The sequence below is a fragment of the Erinaceus europaeus genome, chromosome 12, assembly GCF_950295315.1.
Source record: "Erinaceus europaeus chromosome 12, mEriEur2.1, whole genome shotgun sequence".
Classification (NCBI taxonomy): domain Eukaryota; kingdom Metazoa; phylum Chordata; class Mammalia; order Eulipotyphla; family Erinaceidae; genus Erinaceus; species Erinaceus europaeus.
Genome location: NC_080173.1, coordinates 49,417,863 through 49,439,875, shown reverse-complemented (window position 1 = coordinate 49,439,875; position 22,013 = coordinate 49,417,863). Strand labels below are relative to the sequence as shown.

General features: G+C 52.0%; 1 protein-coding gene across 4 annotated transcripts in view; it reads left to right on the top strand.

Moving 5' to 3' along the window:
* RARA (retinoic acid receptor alpha) overlaps positions 1-22,013 on the top strand; it is a 64,594-nt gene that overhangs the window by 13,338 nt on the left and 29,243 nt on the right. For 2 of the 4 annotated variants that reach the window (XM_007531037.3, XM_007531034.3), the window contains exons 1-2: positions 285-497; positions 20,530-21,078. In XM_007531037.3, coding sequence (XP_007531099.1) covers positions 20,901-21,078 — 178 coding nt within the window. In that variant the 5' untranslated portion in view covers positions 285-497; positions 20,530-20,900. Of the gene's footprint in view, positions 1-284; positions 498-20,529; positions 21,079-22,013 lie in introns of those variants that run through there. The other 2 variants (XM_007531033.2, XM_060203550.1) reach the window with 1 other exon arrangement.

Here is a 22,013-nt window from a genome sequence, read left to right as displayed (position 1 = left end):
TTTCTCCACCAAGCCCTCTTTCCATTTTCTCTGCAGAACTTCACCTCCTCCTCGCTCTGAATCTCTCCTTTTCGGAAAGAGGGAGGGATTCTTCCAGATTCCCACGGTCTAACCTTCTGTGAGGTGCGGCTCCTTTAAGACTTACTCTCCCTTAAGTCTATTAAGGAAAGGAGGGAGGGGGCGTGAGTCTTTAGTCACGCCCCCAATATGTGATTGGCCGGTGGGTGGACAGGGGCGGGTCTGCAGAAGAGGGCCTCCCCCCACACCCCTGCTCCGTACCCTCCGCCCCCCCCCCCAGTCTGGGGCTCCGGGTAAAGTTTCAGCCTCCGCACGTGACTCGCCATGGCCGCTGCGTTCGCCCAGCGCCCCTGAGCCGCGGCCCCCCGGACGGCTGCTCTCCGGGGACCCCGCACCTCTGACGCCGGGCGGCACCGAGGCGCAGGGTCCGGCAATCGCCGCGCCCGCGGGCTCTGGACGGAGCGCGTCCCCGCTGCGAGGTAACCTCTCCCCCGAGGGTTGCGGGGCGCTCATCCCGCGGACTTTGCGGCCGGGGCCTGCTCGGGTGGGCGCTGCGGGTGGGGACCCCGTGCCGGGCGAGTTCCCGGGCAACCCAGGGCTTTCTAACGCCGCCGACGTGCCGGGGGCGGGAGCCCCGTCTGTGCGTCTGTCTGCGCCCTGCTTCGCGCGCAGCCCAGACGCGGCAGGGACCGTCTTCCGCGCGGGTCCCCAGCGCCCCCAGCTCTAGCAGAACCGCAGCCGCGAAGTCTTTTATTTTAAAACAAACAAAACAAAACATAAAAGACTTTCAAACCTGTTTGGGGAGAGATCGGATGCCCAACGGACGAGCCCCCTCCTTCTTTCCCTCCTGTTATATGAGCCGCTCTGTGGTTTAGGGAGAATCAGCCCGGGCCCCCACCAGAGGCACCCAGCTGGGGGGCGGGGCTGCTCAGCTGGTGTCCCCCTTGGAGTGAGGGGAGCCGCTGCCGCCGGAGTGGGTGCGGGAGCTCCTGCTGTCGGGGAGGAATGTCTCCGTGTTTGGTGCTATCGTGGGGGGTTGTGGAAGCTTTCTCGGGGCGAAGGGAGGACAGGATAAACCATCCTCTTGGCTCTCCCGAGGGTGTCTAGAACCTGGTGCCACCCACGAGGCAGAGAAGCTGCTAGCCAGATGTGTATGTGGGAGTGGGGACGCTGGGAAGTCAGCTGGGCTGTCCTCTTTCCTCTCTGGGCACTGCCCTTTTGCCAGGCTGCTCCTTGGAAAGGGGGAAGCCCCACAGTGCGGTAGGCCGAGGGTCAACTCATAAAGAAATAAACCCCCAAAAGCCTCTCTCACCTCGGAGACATTTCTCTACCGCCCATCACAGTTTGGATAGGATGCCCAATATACTGGCATGGAGGGATACCCTCAGTCCCCCAGCCCCAAACCCTTAACCCAAACTTTCTGTGATCAAGTTGCTTTTTGCCTGTGGGCTGTATGTGTGTTTTCTTGGGACACTTGTTCCCAGCACTCCCTTGCTGCTTAGCCCTCAACCTTTGGTTTTGTCCTGACTACCTCCCCTCCTCCAGTTCTCTGTTGATCAGATTCAGGGAATTCTCTTATCCCTCTCCCTGACATCACGGAACAGGGCTGTTCTGGGCAAGTGATTCAGTAAGGACACCCCTTCTTGCTGTCTTGCTAGGAATCTGGAATCTAACCCCCAAACTCTTCCTGTGGGGCCTTGATGAAGAGGCTAGATGGGGGAAGCCCCAGGTAGATGTGGGGGGTGGGGTGGGGTAGCTTGGAGCCTTGGGGCTTCCCCTTTGTATGGGGTAAGGTGGGGATGAGTCTGGGGAAGGGTATAATAGAAAGAGTATTTGGAGGTGGAGGAAAAGGGGGCGTAGTTTTGGAGCCAGGAGTTTGTGGCTGTGAAAGATGTGGGTGCATTGGGAGGGGCTGGGGTGCCAGTTCTGCCCAGAAGTCTGGGCACAGTTGACTGGTTCTAAGACAGGGGTCACTCAGGTCAGACTGGAGCAACCCCTTTGGCTCTAAGGATTCTGGATTGGGGGACGGGGTGTTGGGCTTTTAGGGGGTGGGGATGAGTGAGTGGCATGAGGTGGTCTGTCACTGGAGAAGATTCCCCACCCAGACTGGACAGACCAATGCCAATACAGTGGCCAGACTGGGCTTGGACCAGCTTGATCCTGGCCACTTCCTCCTCTAGCCCCTAAATCTCTGTCCCCCATTCTGACCTCAAATGCCCCTGCTGCCACTCTGGGACACCTCTCTGCTTGCCCTCCCACTCCCAGCCATGTGCATCTGAGCAGGAAGCTAGCTGTGGGCAGCCCCATCCTGACTGCCCCTTGCCTCCCCCACTAGGCACAGTCACCCACATGTGCCATGACGTGGTTCCTGCCACCCCAACTAGTGTGGGGGCAAGGACATGGTTTGAGTGGCCCTTCAGATTTGTTTTGGAGGCATTGGTCCAGACTCCAGTTAATTATCTCCCTGGTCCCCAGATCCTGGGGTCTTGGAAGCTGGCGCTGCCCTCTGGGACCTTTCCCCAGGCCACTGTTACCCAGACTCTAGAGTGTGTGTGTGGGGAGGTGGTCCTTGGATCTCTGTGGCCTGCCTCAGAATGGGCCTGAAGCTGTGCTGGAGGAGTGGGTGTGTGTGGGCCTCTTTGGGGGGGGTCTCTCTGGGATTTGGGGGATCAGGGAGGGTAATCCTGTCCCTGTGGCAAATAAACGGGTAATCGCCACTTGCTCAGCATCCCACGCCCCTTTTTAGTGGTGGTGGTTTGGGGAGTTTGGGAAACTGGCAGGGCCCCTGGCAAGATGACCAGAGCTGTCTTGACTTACTTGGTTTTGGGAAAGGAGTATGGCAACTGATACCCCAACTCCCAGGGCTTTGGCTGTACATCCGCTCTGACGCCTGATGTCTTTCCTCCCTTTGCTCCCCTCTCCACCCTCTGGCTGCTTTCTGGAGCCCACACTGTGTGTGTGTGTGTGTGTGTGTGTGTGTGTGTGTGTGTGTAGGATGCAGGTTGGGGGCAAAGGCCTGAATCTCCATGTGTGTCCAGGGAGTGTTTCTGGGGATTGGCAGTACTGGTGGAAGGTTGTCCCCATAGGGTGGGTGGCGCGGAGTGGGGCGGAGGGGAGCAGACCCAGAATGTAAGAATGTGTCAGCTTCAGTGTCTGTCCTCCAGTCTGGCTCGGGTGTGGGTGTCTCTTGCTTAGTCTGGAGCAGGCTCCAATCCCCACCCCCCCACCCCCCAACTGCCTGCTTGCTCTCTTTCTCTCCGCAACTGGAGCCTCCCTTGCCTGTTCCTGGAATTTGGAGAGGAGGAGGAGGAAGAGGCAGACAGACAGACCTCCCACACTCTAGCCCGCCCGCCTGGCATCATAGGGAAATGAAATAGGTGTTGTGGAACTAAGGGTTCCCAGGCTTCTCCACACCCTGTCACACCCGTTGCAGGGCCCAGGGAGCCCACCGACTGGACTGCCCCCCCCCCCCAGCAATGCCTCCTTCTCAGCCTCCTGCCCTGGGGGCCCCCTGCTGGGACCTCTAGGCACCACTGTCAGCCGGGAGCTGGTGGGGGATTAGACTGCTGCCAGCCTGGCCAGCACCTGTTGCCGACCCCCAGCTCTGTAACTGGAGCCAGCCTGGGAGGGGCTGCAGGATGACAGGTGGAATTTTTGCAGCCAAGCAAAGCCCCCACCACTGGATCTGCCTTTCTCCTACAGCAGGAATGAGGGAAGCCTGCACCTCTTCCCAGGTGTCCACCTGACCTCGTGGGTGATGCCTCTCTTCTGTCTGTGGGGGCAGGGCCTGGGAGACCAGCAGGGGCATGAACTTATTGCTGTTTACCCAGTGACCCCCCCCCGACCCCACTCTGTCACTGACTGCAGAGCTGGGCTGTCCTTATTCAAGTTTTTTTTGAGCTCTGTTGCTCTGACAGAGCTGGGAAGCATGGGAGGGGGGCATGGATGGGGGTGGTTGTCTGTTAATGTTTTCTATTTTATTATTTATTTTCCCTTTTGTTGCCCTTGTCATTATTGTTGTTGTACTTACTGTTGTTGTTATTGCTGCTGTCGTTGTTGGCTAGGACAGAGAGAAATGGAGAGAGAGAGGAGGGGAAGACAGAGAGGGGGAGAGAAAGATAGACACCTGCAGACCTGCTTCACGGCCTGTGAAGCGACACCCCTGCAGGTGGGCATCTGGGGGCTCGAACTGGGATCCTTATGCTGGTCCATGTGCGTTTAACCGGCTGTGCTACCGCCCGGCTCCCTCTGTTAATGTTTTAATTGCATAAAAACTGGGAGCTCAGCTCCGGGCCAGTGGGGAGTCTGGGTCTGGCTGGCCGCCCGGTTTGGTCTAAATATAGTCTGGGACATCTGCAGAGAAGGGGAGGGGGTGGAGGGAGGTTCCATTCCCCCCACACACCACCTCCAGCCAAGGTGCCCTCTGTGGGCGGGCACCTTGGAGCAGGGAGGGGGATTCCTCAGCACAAATGTTGGGGGTGTGGTGGTGGGGGTTGGGGGTGTGTGTGCGGCCACCACTGGGACCAGGCGACCAGGCATGTCTGGAAGCCAGTAGACACGCCTGAGATGAATGGGGGAAGGGGGGGTCAGCACAGGGTGCTCTAGGGCTGGATCCCATGGCTCTGCTCCCATTCTCCAGGGAGCTCAGGCAGTTTCTCCATGTCACTGTGTCTGTCAGACAGTATGTCACCATGACCCGCTCTTTCTGTGCCTAAGTGCACACACCTTCCTAGGAATGGCTCCCATAGCCCCTCCCTCCCCTGAGCGTCTGTCCCCTGGGTCCTACCGCAGGTCTCCAGCCCTTCTTCCAACTGTCCCTCGCCCCAGTGAAACCTTCAGCCCAGGAATCGAGACTCAAGAAGGGGAAGCTGCGGTGGCGAGTTCTCTGATCTCCAGTCACGGCAGGAAGTAGAGGGGAGGGGGAGGGGGTGACCGTGAATGACAGGCAGGGAAGGAGGGCAGTCCTGTAGCCAGGCGTGCTCACTGCAGTGGTGGGGCCACCCTTCCAGTCTACCCCTTCCCTTCATTTCTAAGTAGGGGCTTGGGGGACAGCTGATCCTTCTGAGGCTGTTAACAATCTTCATCACCCCCACAATGAAAAAAAAAGGTCTTCCTGTCATGTGATTGTCACTTCCTGTCCCACTGTGGTTCCTGGGATGTTTGTTGTTGGTTGTCATGGAAATGGCCGCCTTAGGCACTACCCTGTTCTTGTGGGGAGGGAGTGGCCCCTCCCCCCAGACCCACAGTCGGAGGGGGGGGCCTTCCTGGGGGGGCCTTTCAGGCTGTGTGTGGTCTTCTGTGCCCCAGATCCCCCAGGGCCCCCCAGACTTCTGTCTCTAAGAAGGAGTCACAGCCACCTACTCAGAGTGTTAGGGAGCCTGTGACCGCGTCTGGCTGTGGCTAAGTGTGTCAGCCTGACTGAGTGGGCAGGCCTGCACCCATTCAGTGTGGCCCCCCCCAATGCCTCATGAAGATACCAATTCATGGAATTTCTTGTTCCCCTATCCCCTTTTACTTCTGGAACCATCTCCCATCTGTATTCTCATAGGAAGGGGACCTTCTCCAGGGAGTTTCTGTGACTTCTTGGGAGTCCAGGCTGGAGTGTGTGTGTTGGGGGGGGTGCTGGGAAGGATCCCTGTTTTTTGGGGGGCTGTCTTAAAGGCTAGGAGGTGGTGGTCTGCAGACCATTTTCTCCCTGACACAGACACACAGTCTGTGTAGCTAGCATCTCCTGACCAAGTGGTCCTGTTCTTTTGTTTTGTTTTGTTTTGTTTGTTTGATAGAAACAGAGACAGAGAGAGTAAAAGAGACCACAGTACCAAAGCTTCCTTCAGTGTGGTGGGGGCTGGGCTTGAACTCAGATCTCTCACATGGCAAAGCAGAGCTATTTCACTGGTCCCATAGCCTTGTTCTATAAGGGGGAGTCCATAGGTTTTCATGATCTGTTCTCTCTACCCCCTTGTGGACTTCACTGTTAGTTTGGGGAAGAGATTTCCCCTAGTTTTAGCCCCCAACTGAATAGATGGGTGTAGAGTAGGAAGTTCTATGTGTGTGTGTGTGTCGGGGGGGGGGGTTGATAAGTGGGGGGGGGTACAGGGTGGGGCATAGTCTGACTCAGGCATGGTCTGGGGTCAGAGCCAAAAGGATATCCTGAGGCAGGAGAGGAGGCTGTTCCTGGCTTCTCCGCAGCCTATGTCCCTAGGGAGGGATATAGGGAGGGGGGCTGGTAGCATGGTGTTCTGCTGACAGTCTGTCCAAGAATTTGGAATCTGGCCACTTCAGACGGGGCTGGGGTTGATATTAGGGAGGGATGGAGATGGGGGTGGGGTTGTTGTAGACACACACACACAATTCTGTGTGCATCCCCCCCCATTTCCCATTGGGGAAGAGTTGAAAGGTGCTGGGGAGACTGGGGTGAGGGGCCAGCTGCCAAGGTAGGAGTGGGGGAAAACCCCCACGCCAGACTGGATATGAGGACTGAGGAGGGTGGTTTCCAACTTTTGGGGGGTCCACTATTGTCTGTGTCCCCACTGGTTCCCTCAGTGGGACAGAGCTCCCTTTGTGCCACCGCCTGTCCACACTCATCTGCGGCCTCTGCGAGCTCCTCTCTTCCTCTTCCTGTTTTCTCCTTCCCCATCGCCTGGTCCTTCTCCTTGAGGCCTGGGCTGCCCCCTGCCCTTTCACCTACTCTCCTCCCTCCCGGAGAGAAAGTAGACCTGGGGGGTGGCTTCAGTTTTGGTTTGGGCGGACCCCACAACAACCCTGAGCTTTAGAAAAGGTCCAGAGCATGTCTCCCAGGGTTTGCTTGTGTGTGGGTGGTGGTGGTGGGGTGTTTTGGGGTGTGGTTTTGGGAGTACAGAAGCTGAGGACACAGCTCTGCCTGGCAGGGACCCCATTTCTTCCAGAACCCCTCCTGGCCCGAGCCCGTTTGTCCTGTACTTGGTGCCCGCATTTAATCACTGCTGAGACTGCGGTTTGTGGAGGCTGGCAGTTCTGTGTAGTGGGGCTGTGCCCTAGACGGGGGATGGTGGTGGTGGTGTGCAAAGTGGGGAGAACAGGCATCCCTCCTGGTTTGGAACTTGGTGCTGTTGTCTAGATGCAGTGGGGTAGAGGCAGCACCCAGAAACAAGTTGTTGGGCTTGTTTGGGGTTGCAGTCACTGTCTGGGCTGGGGAGGGCAGCTTAGCAGACTGCATTCATTGGGATGAAGGGGGAAGGGATGTCCCAGCCCCTCACCCAATGAACCTTCTCAGACCCTTTTGGGGTCTCTTTAAAGCAGTGCTTTGTCTGGTTTCCTGCTGCCCAGCCCCTGGTTGAGTGAAAGGGAAACAGCAGAATGGCTTGCTAGACTGTACACATCTCAACCACGATGATGATGAAGATGGTGGAGAGTCTTAACCAGAGTGGCCCATGAGCAGGGGAGGAAGAGGATCAAGGGGAAAGGAGACTGGGCATCATTGCTCCCCAGCCCTGTCTGTAGAACTCAGGAGTGCGGGGGAGGGGAGAGTTTGTGACTTTAAAGTATGTGTGTTTTCCTGGAAAGTTTATAGTTTCGGCCCACTGTTGTGGTTTGAAATCTGTTCTGTCCTGCCTCGCCCCAGTCTGCCAGCTCCCGGTCCAGAGGGGCACCCTTTATTTCTGCCAGGTCAAAGAAGTACCCATCCCTCCCATGTTGACTTGGGCTTTTGGTGTCATTTGCATATGATTCACTGACTTGTCTAGAATGCTTAGGAAACCCCCTGTCTCCCCTTCTTTCAAGTGCCCTAATCCTGTCCCTTCTTTCAGATGCCCCAACCCGGTCTCAACACCCCCCATACTTCTGTTCTTTGGGAGCCACTGTTAAGAAGGAGCCTGGGGAGCAGAGAAGAGTGAATGAAGGGAGACTGGATTTGGGGACCCCTTGCTCCTCTCTCCTTAGGAGAGGGGAGAAAATGGTTCAATTTCCACTTCTCCTCTTCCCAAATCCAGAGGTTTCCTCTTTTTGGCTTGTAACATGAAAGACGGGAATTTGGGAAACAGTTGTGGTTGGCTCTGTACCCACAGCCCAAATCACTCTCCCCACATCCCTCTTCTCTGTCTGGGGGGAAGCAGACCCTGGAAAATGGGTATTCTTCTGCTGGCCCTGTGACAGATACTTACCCTGGTGGGGGAGCAGACACCCAGCCCAGGGGGACCCGCAGGTGGTCAGAGCCACATGGGGCCAGGCCAGGCGAAGTGGCTCAGCATCACATGTGCATTAAGCACCATTGCTAGGTGCTTTCCAGGACTTTTATCTCTTGAATCACACAGAATCAGAATTGCACCGCTAGTCGTTGAGGTAGGCAGTTCACAGGCAAGTAAACATGCTTAGAGAGGTTAAGTGACTTGTCTAAGGTCACCCAGAGTGGCAGAGCTGAGATTTGACCCTTCAGATCTCTGATTCTTTCTCTCACCTTCCTGGCTCTGCCAGCTCTTGCCTGTTGTCTGCAGGTATGATTCTGGGGTGTATAATGGCAATGTGTTGAGAGAGGGGAGCTCAGCAACTTTAGGGGGGAGTGAGGGAGGTCCCAGTGGGCAGGGGTACACTTTAGCCGACCCCTGTCCAGGGGCCAGGCCAGGGATCTTGGAGGGTGTGGTGTTGGGTGGAGGAGACAGGCCTAGAGTGGAGGATAGATGTGGGTAGTTTGTTTTCCCTTTCTTTGCTACTGGTTTCAATTCTTTGTGCTTTCTCCACCCCTGGGGGGTGGGGTGGGCTGGGGGCCCAGGCAACTCCCCAAGGGCCATGGCTCCAGAGGGCCCTTATGAGGCAGGGCCTTTGCTCTCCTCACCCCACCCCTGTCATCTCTACCCTCGCCCATCCCTGTTCCCTGACCAGCCTGGCCTGTGGCCCATTTCTATGACCTTTGCCCCCTCTGGTGGTTCAAGGCCCTCCCTAGGGTGCTGAGTAACTTTGCACCAAAGTTTGCAGGCTGAGCTGGGTTAGGCTGAGTGAGCTAAGAGACTCTCGTGGGGGTGGGGAAGACTTGCAGCCTCTCTGTTTCTCTCTCTCTCTCTCTGTTTGAAGTTGGTCCAATTTCAAAACCCTTAGGGCCAGAGTGGAGGCATTAAGGTGGCTGGCTGGAGTTCCTTTTCTTCTGGGCAGGAATGAGTTCCTAAGAGGTCCAGGTTGGACTGGCTGAATCCACCCTTCACCCCTCCAAAGGTGGATCAAGATGCCTGCAGTCTGGAGTGCATGGCTTTCTGGTCCTCTGTCTCCTGGGCTTCTTCTCAGGGAGGTAGAGACTGGTCCCTGTGTAGAAGTGAATGTGTCTACTATGGCTTGGGCCTCTGGGAGGCAGTTGCTGAGGCCCGTGTGGCTGTGTGAGGGGTAGGGGATATACCATCTAGGATCTGGGGGGGGACTGTGGTGGTGTGTTTGGGGCTGGACACACAGGCTGGACACACTGTGGTTGTTGTGTGGTGGAGCCTAGGTATGGAAGGGTGGTGACTCCTGTTCCTTCTCTTCACACACAGGCTGCGGTGTGCAAGCATGCTCTTGCCCACCCAGATAATACTTGCTGTAGGTGTGTGTGTGTGTGTGTGTGTGTGTGTGTGTGTGTACTCTGATGAGGCTCAGCCTCCTTCCTTGCTTGCTTCCCCCCACCCCATAAATGAGTTCCCCTTGTGTGGTGCCCCACAGGGGTGTGGGTGGGGGTAGGGTGGCAGCTGTCCTAATGGGTGGGGCCCCTGTTCCTTTGACGTCAGCCTTCTCAGCCTGAGAGGGAATGGAAGGGGCCAGGGGAGGGAGGGAAGGGTATCTCCTTCAGGAGTAAGGAAATAAGCCCAACCGTACCGCGTACAGCTGGGGCTGCCATAGCCAGTGCAAGTAAAAGTCTGGCGCACTAGCAAGGTCTAGGTTTCACTGCTAGACAGTTGCTCCCTTCCTCTCAAGTACCTGTCCCTACACTCTCTCCCCTCAGCCAGGCACTGGATGGCCACCCAGCTCTGTAGTCCTAGCCTTGTCCACAGTAGTGACCTTGGTAGAAATTCCCTTATCCTAGGCATGGTCCTTAGCCAATTGCTAGGCACTCAAGTGTCCCCTGGAGTCCAGGTTTCAGCCTGGAGCTTAGAATCTGCTATGATCTGAGCTTCTGGGGCTAGGGATTTGGAGGCAGTCCTTATTTTGGTGCTCTATGGCTCTCATTTATTTAAAAAAATTATTTATTCATGAGAGAGTGGAGGAGATAATCAGCATCACTCAGGCACATGTGATGACAGGGATTTAATTGGGGGACTTCATTCTTTGGAGTTCAGTGCCTTTTAAAAAAGTAATTAATAGTGGTCCAGGAGGTGGTGCAGTGGTAAAGCTTTTGGACTCTCAAGCATGAGGTCCTGAGTTTGATCCCCAGCAGCATATGTACCAGAGTGATGTCTGGTTCTTCCTCTCTCCTCCTATCTTTCTCATAAATAAATAAAATCTTAAAAAAAGTAATTAATCAATTATTTTTAAAAATATTTATTTCTTTATTCCCTTCTGTTGCCCTTGTTGTTTTATTGTTGTTATTGATGTCAACATTGTTGGATAGGACAGGGAGAAATGGAGAGAGGAGAGGAAGACAGAGAGGGGGAGAGAAAGATAGACACCTACAGACCTGCTTCACTGCTTGTGAAGCGACTCCCCTGCAGATGGGGAGCCGGGGGCTCAAACTGGGATCCTTATGCTGGTCCTTGCATTTTGCGTCACTGGCACTTAACCCACTGTGCTACCGCCTGACTAATTTTTTTAAATTGCCACCAGGACTATCGCTGGTGCTGGCCTTAAAATCCATAGCTCCCAGCAGCCATGTTTTCCTTTATTTATTTATTTATTTATTTTCTTTACTATTATGCTTGATAAGACAGAGAAAAATTGAGAGGGGAAGAGAATTAAGAGATGGAGAGAGAAAGAGACGCCTGAAGACCTGCTTCACCGCTCATAAAGCACCCCACCTGCAGTTAGGGAGTGGGGCTTTTACCCAGGTCCCTGTGCATGGTGATATGTATGCTTAACTGGGTGCACCACTGCCTGCCCCCTTAATTAATTAATTTAAAATTTTTACTATTATCGTTATTTATTGGATAGAGACAGCCAGAAATTGAGAGGGCAGGAGGAGATAGAGAGGGTTCTTCTTCTTCTTCTAGCGTTTGCCCTTCTTCCATAGCCAGTCGACAGAGAGACACTTGCAGCACTGCTTCACCGCTCATGAAGATTTCCCCCTGGAGGTGGGGACAGGGGGCTCGAACCTGGATCCTTTTGCATTTTCACATGTGTGCTCAACCAGGTGTGCCACCGCTTAGCACCTCTTTACTTTATTATTATTGCCGCCAGGATTATTGCCAGGGCTCGGTGCCTGCACCACGACTCCACTGCTCCTGGAGACCAATTTTTCCCCTTTTGTTGCCCTTGTTGTTTTTATCATTGTTGTGGTTATTATTATTGTTATTGTTGCTGCTGGCATTGGGTAGGACAGAGAGAAATCGAGAGAGGAGGGGAAGACAGAGAGGGGGAGAGAAAGACAGACACCTGCAGACCTGCTTCACCACCTGTGAAGTGACTCCCCTGCAGGTGGGGAGCCAGGGACCAAACTGGGATCCTTGTGCTGGCCCTCCTGCTTCACGCCATGTGTGCTTAACCTGCTGAGCTACCACCTGGCCCCTCTTTCTTTCTTTCTTTCTTTCTTCCTTTCTTCCTTTCTTCCTTTCTTCCTTTCTTCCTTTCTTCCTTTCTTCCCTTCTTTTTTCCCTTTTTTCTTTCTTTCTTTCTTCCTTTATTCTTAATATTTGTTTTAATGGAGAATTCATAGAGAAAGTAATGGGATGGGGAGATATATGTCAGAGCACTGCTCAGGTCTGGTTTATGGTGATGCTGGGGATTGAACCTGGGACTTCAGAGCCTCAGGTATGAAAGTCTTTTTGCATAACCATTATGCTGTCTCCCCAACTTCATTTTTCCTCATTTATTTATTATTAATGTTTTTTAAATATTTATTTATTTATTCCCCTCTTTTGTTGCCCTTGTTTTATTGTTGTAGTTATTATTGTTATTGATGTTGTTGTTGTTGGATAGGACAGAGAGAAATGGAGAGAGGAGGGGAAGACGGGGAGAGAAAGAGAGACACCTGCAGACCTGCTTCACCACCTGTGAAGTGAATGCCCTGCAGGTGGGGAGCTGGGGGCTCAACCGGGATCCTTACACTGCCAGTCCTTGCACTTTGCACCACCTGCGCTTAACCTGCTGCGCTACTGCCCGACTCTCATTTTTAATGTTTTTTTAAACTATTTTTTTAAAAAAAATTATTTGTTTTCCCTTTTGCTGACCTTGCTATTTTTTATAGTTGTTGTAATTGTTGTTGTTGTTATTGATGTCATCATTGTTGGATAGGACAGAGAGAAATGGAGAGAGGAGGGGAAGACAGGGGGAGAGAAAGATAGACACCTGCAGACCTGCTTCACCACCTGTGAAGCGACTCCCCTGAAGGTGGGAAGCCGGGGCCTCCAACCGGGATCTTGAGCTTCACGCCGCATGTGCTAATTATCTATTTTATATATATATATATAATTTTAAAAAATTATATTTATGCATTTATTGGATAGAGACAGTCAGAAATTGGAAGGAAGGGAAAGATAGAGAGGTAGAGAGACAGAGAGACACCTGCAGCATTGCTTCACCACTTGCAAAGCTTTTCCCCTACAGGTGGGGACCAGGGACTCAAACTCAGGTCCTTGTGCATTGTAACGTGTGCTCAGGAGCCAGGTGGTGGTGCACCTGGTTGAGCACACATGTTACAGTGCACAGGGACCCAGGTTTGAGCCCCCAGTCCCCACCTGCAGGAGGAAAGCTTTGCAAGTGGTGAAGCAGTGTTGTAGGTGTCTCTCTGTCTCTCCTTCTCTATCACCCCCTTCCCTCTTGATTTCTGGCTGTCTCTGTCCAGTAAATAAAATAAAGATAATTAAAAAAAATGTGGTCAACCAGGTGTGCCACCACCCACCCCCCTTTTTAATTTATTTTTCTTTGATAGGACAGAGAGAAATTGAGAGGGGAGGGGGATTATAAAGGAGAGAGACAGAGAGACACCTGCAGATCAGTTTCACCATTTGTAAAGCGTCCCCCATGCTGCAGAGGGAGTCGGGGATTGAACCTGGGTCCTTGTGCATGATAACATGTGCACTCAACTGGGTTTACCACTGCCTAGCTGTGAGTCCAATAAGCATACACTGCTCCTTCTCCCAGGCTACATCTCTGTGGCCCTGTTTTCTTTCTTTCTTTTTTTCCCCTTCCTTTCACTGATGTTTTGTTCTCCTTTTCCTCTTTTGCTTACTTCCTCCTCCTCCTCTTTTGTTGCCACCAGCATTACCACCAGAGCTCAATGCTTGGATGACAATTCCACCATTCCAAGTGGCTGTTCAGTTACTATTTTCTTTGATTGAGGGTGAAAGAGGAGTGGGGGGAGTAGAGACGGCCTGCTGCCCTGCTTCACTGCTGGTGAAGCTTCCCCACTGCAGATGGGGAGGAGGGCTTGAATCTTAGTCTTTGCGTGTGGTAACATCTGTACCTGATCAGGTGTGCTTCTACCTGGCTCCTCCACCTCCTTTTCTTAAACAGTTTTATTGAGATGTAGTTCATATACTGTAAAATTCACCTACTAAAATTCTGTAGTTTTTTCTTTTTTTTTTTTTGCCTTCAGGGTTATTACTGGGGCTCTTGCCTACACTACAAATCCACTGCTACTGGAGGCCATTTATTCCCTTTTGTTGCCCTGTTTATCATTGCTGTTGTTAATATTATTGTTGTTATTGCTGTTGTCGTTGTTGGATAGGACAGAGAGAAATGGAGAGAGGAGGGGAAGACAGAGAGGGGGAGAGAAAGACAGACACCTGCAGACCTGCTTCACCGCTTGTGAAGCGACTCTCCTGCAGGTGGGGAGCCAAGGACTAGAACTGGTATCCTTACGCTGGTCATTGTGCTTTGCTCCACGTACTCTTAACCCACTGCACTACTGACCAGCCCCCCAAATTCTGTAGTTTTAATAATATTCAGACATGTGCAACTACCACTACAATCAATTCGCAAAGAGTTTTGTCCTCCCAAAAGAACCCGTTTCCATCAGCTGCCACTCTCCATCTCCCCCGGATTCATTGCCCAGCCCCAGGTGAGCACAATTTGACTTTCCATCTTTATAAATTTGCCTCGTCTGGATATTTCATATAAATGGAGTGTGGTCTTTCACTTTTTTTTTTCAATGTTTTTTTTTTTTTACCAGAGCACTGCTCAGCTCTGGCTTATGGTGGTGCCAGGGATTGAACCTGGGATTTCGAAGCCTCAGGCTTGACAGTCCGTTTGTATAATTATTGTGCTGTCTACCCCCACCCTTGTGTTTATTTATGTATTAGTGAGATAGAGCAAGAGAGAGAGAGAGAGAGAGAGAGAGAGAGAGAGAGAGAGAAAGAGACAACATATGAACCAGAGCTTCACTCTGGCACATACAGTGCTGGGGACTCAGTCACAGGACCTCATGCCTGTAAATCCTGCACTCTGCTCCCACTGCACCACCTCCTAAACTGCTGTTTGTTTATTTGGGCACAGTACTAGTTCTTTTTTAAAAAATATTTATTCCCCATTATTGTTTTTTTATTGTTGTAGTTATTTTTGTTGTTGTTGGATAGAACAGAGAGAAATTGAGAGAGGAGAACACAGAGAGAGGGGGAGAGAAAGACAGACACCTGTAGACCTGCTTCACCACCTGTGAAGCGACTCCCCTGCAGGTGGGGAGCCAGGGGCTCAAACCGGGATCCTTAAGGCGGTCCGGTCCTGTGCTTTGCGCCACATGCGCTTATGCACTTAACTTGTTGGCTACCACCCACCTCCCATACAGTACTACTTCTTGTCTGTTATGAATATGCTGCTGTAAATGTTCATGTACAAATTTTTGGCTGGATAGAAAATTTCAAATCTCAAGGGTGTGGGGAGAGCATAATGGTTATACAAAAAAGTTCATATGTGAGGCTCTGAAGTTCCAGGTTCAATCCCCTGTAACACTATTAGCCAGATTTGAGCAGTGTTCTGGCAAAAAAAAAAAAAAAAAAAAAAAAAGACCAAACAAAACAAGTAAGTAGAGTGCCGGGCTGTAATGCACTGGGTTGAGTGCCCATGGTTAGAAGCACAAAAACTTGCAGAAGGATCCAGGTTTGAGCTCACCTGTGGGGGGGGGGGTTGGGGGGGGTTGGAGGGGTTGGGGGGGGTGTGAGGTGGTGGGTGTGAGGTAGGGGTGGGGGGGTGGTCACTTCACAAGCAGTGAAGCAGGTCTGCAGGTGTCTTTCTCTCCCCCTCTCTGTCTTCCCCACCTCTCTCAACTTCTCTCTGTCATATCCAACAAGAATAGCAGCAGCAGTAACAGTGAAAAAATGGGGGGTGGGGCGGTAGCTCAGTGGGTTAAGCACACGTGGCGCGAAGCGCAAGGACCGGTATAATGATCATGGTTCAAGACCTGACACCCCACCTGCAGGGGAGTCGCTTCACAGGCGGTGAAGCAGGTCTGCAGGTGTCTCTCGTTCTCCCCCTCTCTCTGTCTTCCCCTCCTCTCTCCATTTCTCTCTGTCCTGTCTAACAACGATGACAACATCAACAACAACAATAAAACAAGGGCAACAAAAGGGAAAATAAATAAAAATAAATAATAAAAAATTTAAAAAAACAATGAAAAAATAAAAAGATGGCTGATAATAGCAATGAATTCGTATTGCAGACACCAAGTCCAGGCAATAACCCTGGTGGCAAAAAACAAACAAACAAAAAACGTAAATAAAAATTAACAAAATAGTGGTCCAGGAGGTGGCACAGTGGCTAAGGCACTGGACTCTCAAGCATGAGGTCCTGAGTTCAATTCCTGGCAGCACATGTACCAGAGTGATGTCTGGTTCTTTCTCTCTCTCCCCTATCTTTCTCATAAATAAATAAATAAAATCTTTAAAAAAATTAACAAAATAAAAGTTTTCATATCTCTTGGTTTAATACCTGGGAGTGAAATTGCTAGGTCATATAATTCAGTGATTGCACCCCCTTTTTTCTTAACTTTTATCTTTATTTTATTTGATAGGACATTTCTTTTTTATTTTTATTTATTTATTCCCTTTTGTTGCCCTTGTTGTTTTATTGTTGTAGTTATTATTGTTGTTGTCGTTGTTGGATAGGACAGAGAGAAATGGAGAGAGGAGGGGAAGACAGAGAGGAGGAGAGAAAGACAGACACCTGCAGACCTGCTTCACCGCCTGTGAAGCGACTCCCCTGCAGGTGGGGAGCCGGGGTTCGAACCGGGATCCTTCTGCCGGTCCTTGTGCTTTGCGCCACCTGCGCTTAACCCGCTGCGCTACAGCCCGACTCCCAGGACATTTCTTTTTTAAAATTAATTAATTTATTCCCTTTTGTTGCCCTTGTTGCTTTATTGTAATTATTATTGTTGTCGTCGTTGTTGGATAGGACAGAGAGAAATGGAGAGAGGAGGGGAAGACAGAGGGGGAGAGAAAGATAGACACCTGCAAACCTACTTCACAGCCTGTGAAGCGACTCCCCTGTAGGTGGGGAGCGGGGGTCTTGAACCGGGATCCTTCCGCTGGTCCTTGCGCTTTATGCCACGTGCTTAAGCCTCTGCTACCGCCCAGCTCCTTCCTCTCTCCATTTCTTCTGTCCTATCCAACAACAGCAGCAGCAGCAGCAATAACAAGTGATAAACAACAAGGGCAACAAAAAGGAAACAAATGGCTTCCAGGAGCAGTGGATTTGTAGTGACGGCATTGAGCCCTGGTGATAACCCTGGAGGCAAAGATAAATAAATAAAAGATAGAGAGAGGGAGAGAGACAGAGGGACATCTGCAGCTCTGCTTACCACTCACTAAACTTTCCTCCTGCAGGTGGGAACTGGGGGCTTAAACCCGGATCCTTACCTTTTGTAACATGCATGCTCAACCAGCTATGCCATCACCCAGCCCCAGCAGCTGTACTTTTCTCACCAGCACTATACAAAACTAATTTTCTTTCTTTCTGTCTGTCTGTCTGTCTGTCTGTCTGTCTTTTTTTTTTTTTAACTTTTTTTATTCCCTTTTGCTGCCCTTGTTGTTTTATTGTTGTAGTTATTATTATTGTTGTCATTGTTGTTGGATAGGACAGAGAGAAATGGAGAGGGGAGGGGGAAGACAGAGAGAGGGAGAGAAAGATAGACACCTGCAGACCTGTTTCACCACTTGTGAAGTGACCCCTCTGCAGGTGGGGAGCCAGGGTTTGAACCAGGATCCTTATGCCGGTCCTTGTGCTTAGCGCCTCCTGCGCTTAACCCGCTGCGCTACAGCTCGACTCCCTCTTTCTTTCTCTACAAAACTAATTTTCTTTTTTCTTTCTTTCTTTCTTTCTTTCTTTCTTTCTTTCTTTCTTTCTTTCTTTCCTTCCTTCCTTTTTTCTTCCTTCCTATCTTTTTTGTAAGTTTTAAAATATTTATTTATTTTCCCTTTTGTTGTCCTTGTTGTTTAACATTGTTGTGGTTATTGATGTCATTGTTGTTGGATAGGACAGAGAGAAATGGAGAGAGGAGAGGAAGACAGAGAGGGGGAGAGAAAGACAGACACCTGCAGACCTGCTTCACCACCTGTGAAGTGACTCCCCTGCAGGCGGGGAGCCGGGATCCTTACACAGGTCCTTGCGCTGCTTTGCACCACCTGCGCTTACTTAACCCGCTGTGCCACCGCCCAACTCCCTCTTTCTTTCTTTTTACCAGAGCACTGCTCAGCTCTGGCTTATGGTGGTGTAGGGAATTGAACCTGGGATATTGGAGCACCAGCCATGAGAGTCTTTTTGCATAACCATTTTGCTATTTATCACTCCCCCCCAAAAAAAAAAAAAACTAATTTTCCACATCTTCTTCAACACTTGTTATTATCAGTCTTTCTGATGATAGCCAGACTGGTGGATATAAAGCAGTATCTCATGGTGATTTTGGGTAGTTGTTTCTTTTTGCCATTGTTTTTTGTCTTTTGTGTCTATATTCTATTTTTTTAAAAAAATTATATTTATTTATTTTCTCTTTTGTTGCCCTTGTTGTTTTTTATTGTTGTTGTAGTTATTATTATTGTTGTCATTGATGTCATCGTTGTTAGATAGGACAGAGAGAAATGGAGAGAGGAGGGGAAGACAGAGAGGGGGAGAGAAAGACAGACACCTGCAGACCTGTGAAGCAACTCCCCTGCAGGTGGGGAGCTGGGGGCTCGAACCAGTATCCTTTTGCCGGTCCTTGCACTTTGCACCACCTGCGTTTAACCCGCTGCACTACCGCCCCACTCTTTCTTTTTTAGAAATATTTATTTTATTTATTCTCTTTTGTTGCCCTTGTGTTGTCGTTATTATTGTTGTTATTGTTGTCATCGTTGTTGGATAGGACAGAGAGAAACAGAGAGGGGGAAAAACAGACACCTGTAGACCTGCTTCACCGCCTGTGAATCGACTCCCCTGCAGGTGGGGAGCCGGGGCTCAAACTGGGATCCTTATGGAGGTCTTTGTGCTTCACGCCATGTGCGCTTAACCCACTGCGCTACTGCTCAACTCCCTCGTGTATATATTCTTACATAAATGCAAGTATGTCGTGGCTAGGGAATTAGTTTAGTTGGTAGAATGTAGCAGCTACAAGTTGGATGCTCCCAGCTTGATCCCCAGCACTGCATATGCCAGAATGGCTCTCTGACTTCTCTCTGAGATGTAATTCTCTTTCTCATGATTTCTTTTATGGTGCCAAAGCATGTACATTTGCAACTTTTACCTCTCCTGGGGCCAAATTATTTTTTCCCTCATTTTTATTTCCGATGGAGACAGAGAGGGAGAGAGGGGGAGAGAAACCATAGCACTGCTCTGCCATACACTGAACTTCCTCAGGTGTCGTGGTGCTCCTGTGTAGTGTCAGGGTTTAACCCCAGGACTTTGTACATGGTAAGGTGCATACTCTATCTCCCGATCACTCTCATGTGATTCTCCTTATTATTGTTGGTGGTCGTTTCCCGCACCTGCTCCTGGTGGAGTTCTTTTAAGATAAGAGGGTGAGAGCGTTGTGTGTGTGTGTGGGGGGGGGGATGGGATGATACAAACAACATTTGCTGCTTGTGAAGTTTCTTCTTTGCATGATATTCCCATGTGGTGATCAGGAGCTCGAACCTCTGTCCTTATGCATGGTATAGTATGTGCTCTACTGGGTGAGCTATCTTCTGGCCTCCTCCATGTGATTTAAATTATAAAGGAATCTTGAAAGCAAGTAAGGATGCATGTATTCTCCTGTACCACACATGGATGCGCAGCGTCTTCCTGCAGAGTGTTCTGATCAGCCCCCTCCCTCTGCACTTCCTGTGCCTGCCTGTCTCACTGTTGTGGAATCTCTGGCTTCATCTCTGTCTCTCTCAAACCCATGGTGCCATCTGTGCATATACTCTGGCTTCTTTCTTTTTTTTTTTTTAATATTTATTTTATTTATTCCCTTTTGTTGCCCTTGTTTTATTGTTGTAGTTATTACTGTTGTTCTTGATGTTGTTGTTGTTGGATAGGACAGAGAGAAATGGAGAGAGGAGGGGAAGACAGAGAGGGATAGAGAAAGATAGACACCTGCAGACCTGCTTCACTGCCTGTGAAGCGACTCCCCTGAAGGTCCGGAGCTGGGGGCTCGAACCGAGATCCTTATGCCGGTCCATTAATGCTTTGCGCTACGTCCGCTTAACCTGCTGCGCTACCGCCTGACTCCCATCCTCTGGCTTCTTATGGGCTGTTCCAGCTCTGTGGAACAGTGTGGGGTGGGGGCATTTGGTACTGCCTCTGCTGCCAACCTCCCACCCCATTCTAGGGACCTGTGACTCTGGGGTCACTCAGCCCTCGAAACTTCATGGAGGTGGAGAGGGCTTCTCTGGGGGAGGGGGACAGTCTTTGCCTTACTGGGAGCACAATGATACCTATTCTGGGTTCCATTTGTATGTATATAAATGGGCCTCCTCCTTGAGCCTATGGGACCAGCCCATCTGGGGTGCTGGGACTTCGATTGGGGGGGAAGTAGTGTAAGAGGGGCTCCTGGCTTAGGAGTCATTTTTCTGAGAAGTGCCAGTGCTTTAGGGAAGCGTCTTTTCCTCCCCCTTGCTCCTCCCTCCAGTGCCAGTTCTGTGCGTGTTGACCTCAGGTAACCCACATCAGGGTGGGAGGTCCGGCTGCAGCCTCCACTATAGGGATCCTGCGAGGTGGCCCCAGGGACCCTCTGCCTTAGGACTTGTGCTCCAGGCTCTGTCCTCGTCTGCGTCTGCTCAGCCTGGTTATGCTGATCTGCTACCCCCAGCAGTGTGTAGGCCCTGCTCCCAGGCTGTCTCTGCCAACCAGGCAGGCTGCCAGCTGTCTGCTCCACCGGGTGCCACAGGAGAATCTCCGGCTGCCCAGGTTGGGGAGCGCCACGGGGAATGCCTGTGTGCCCGCTGCTCAGTGCCCACTCACCTGTCTTTCCTTTTTCTGCAGCATCACAGGACATGACCCCCCCAGCCGCCTAGCTGGGACCCAGCTGGGAGAGGCATCCTTCTCCGCATCCTGAAGGCCAGCTCTGGACCTCTCCGGGGAAGCTGCCAGCTCACAGAACTACTTGACCAAACCACCGGTTTGGGGGAAACCCCCAATTTACCTGCCCCCCCCCACTAGTGTGGGGGGCTCCAGGGTTCTGAGATTAGCCTTCTGGCTTTGGGAAGCAGCTCCAGGACAGAAGGGGGGGTTGGGTCAACACCCAAACCCCCTCTGGGCCCAGGCCCCATGCCCGGAGAAGGGGCGGCCTGAAGCCGGCAGGAGTCCCCCCCTCCAAGATAGCCTGCCTACTCTGCTGACTGTGGCTACCTGGCATGGCAAGCAACAGCAGTTCCTGCCCGACGGCTGGGGGAGGGCACCTCAGTGGGTACCCAGTGCCCCCCTACGCCTTCTTCTTCCCCCCTATGCTGGGTGGACTGTCTCCGCCAGGTGCTTTGACTTCTCTCCAGCACCAGCTTCCAGTCAGTGGCTACAGCACGCCCTCCCCAGCCAGTAAGTGGGGTTCCGGAAGGTGTGGTTGGAGGGGGCTGTGGGGGCTGGCCTGTCTGTTCTGCTGCAGCAGTGTTTTCCTCCAGACCAGGCATTCCTCTGGCTTTAGTGAGGGGAGGGCCAGGGCATGTAGGCCCATTGCTTGGTGGCTGTGCTTGATATGGGCCTGGTGGCAGAGTGCGAGGTGAAACAGCGCTGCTCCATGGTGGCTGCTCCTACGCCATATGCTGAAGGACCTTATAAATAGCTCCAAGGACTGGACATGGAGGCCAGAGGCGGGCAAACAAAGCTCTCTACATTTGGCGGAAACACTGCTCTCAGGAGAGTGGCACCCCACCTGCACCCCATCCCATCTTGTACTTCTGAGGGCTCCAGGGAATGGACATGGGCTGGCCAGCTGGATACCATTCCCCTTTCACCCCACCCTGCACTCCCCGTGCCGGCTCCACCCCAGCCCTGCAGGGATGTGCTTCCCTTTGTGGGGAGGGTGAAAGGGAGGGGTCCTCGGACACCCGGTTGAGGGGGTGAGGGAGTGTGTATGTGGCTGCTCTCTGTGGACTGATGCTCTTGCAGAGCCTGTGTTTCTTCTCTGCCTCCGCCCTCTGCTGCTGGGGTCTCCTGTTGGCTGGGTGGGGGTCCCCTTACCATCCCTCGGCTGGCCGGAGTCAGGTAGTGGGAGGTGGCGGTGGCTGTGGCCAGCTGGCAGAGTCCATGCTGCAGGCCTGCCAGGCCGCTTACAGTAACTCTGGCCCCCAGGGCCCAGCTGGGCTCCCAGCCAGAGTTGGGAGGAGGAGGGAGCGGGGCCTGGCCTGGGGTGGAAGCAGCAGACCGGGCCACAGACTGTAGGCTGGCTGGTCAGATGCTGACCTGGGAAACATGTCCCACCTCTCCTGGTGGGCAGGAACTGAACACCCTGCCCTGGGCACCTACCGCCCCTC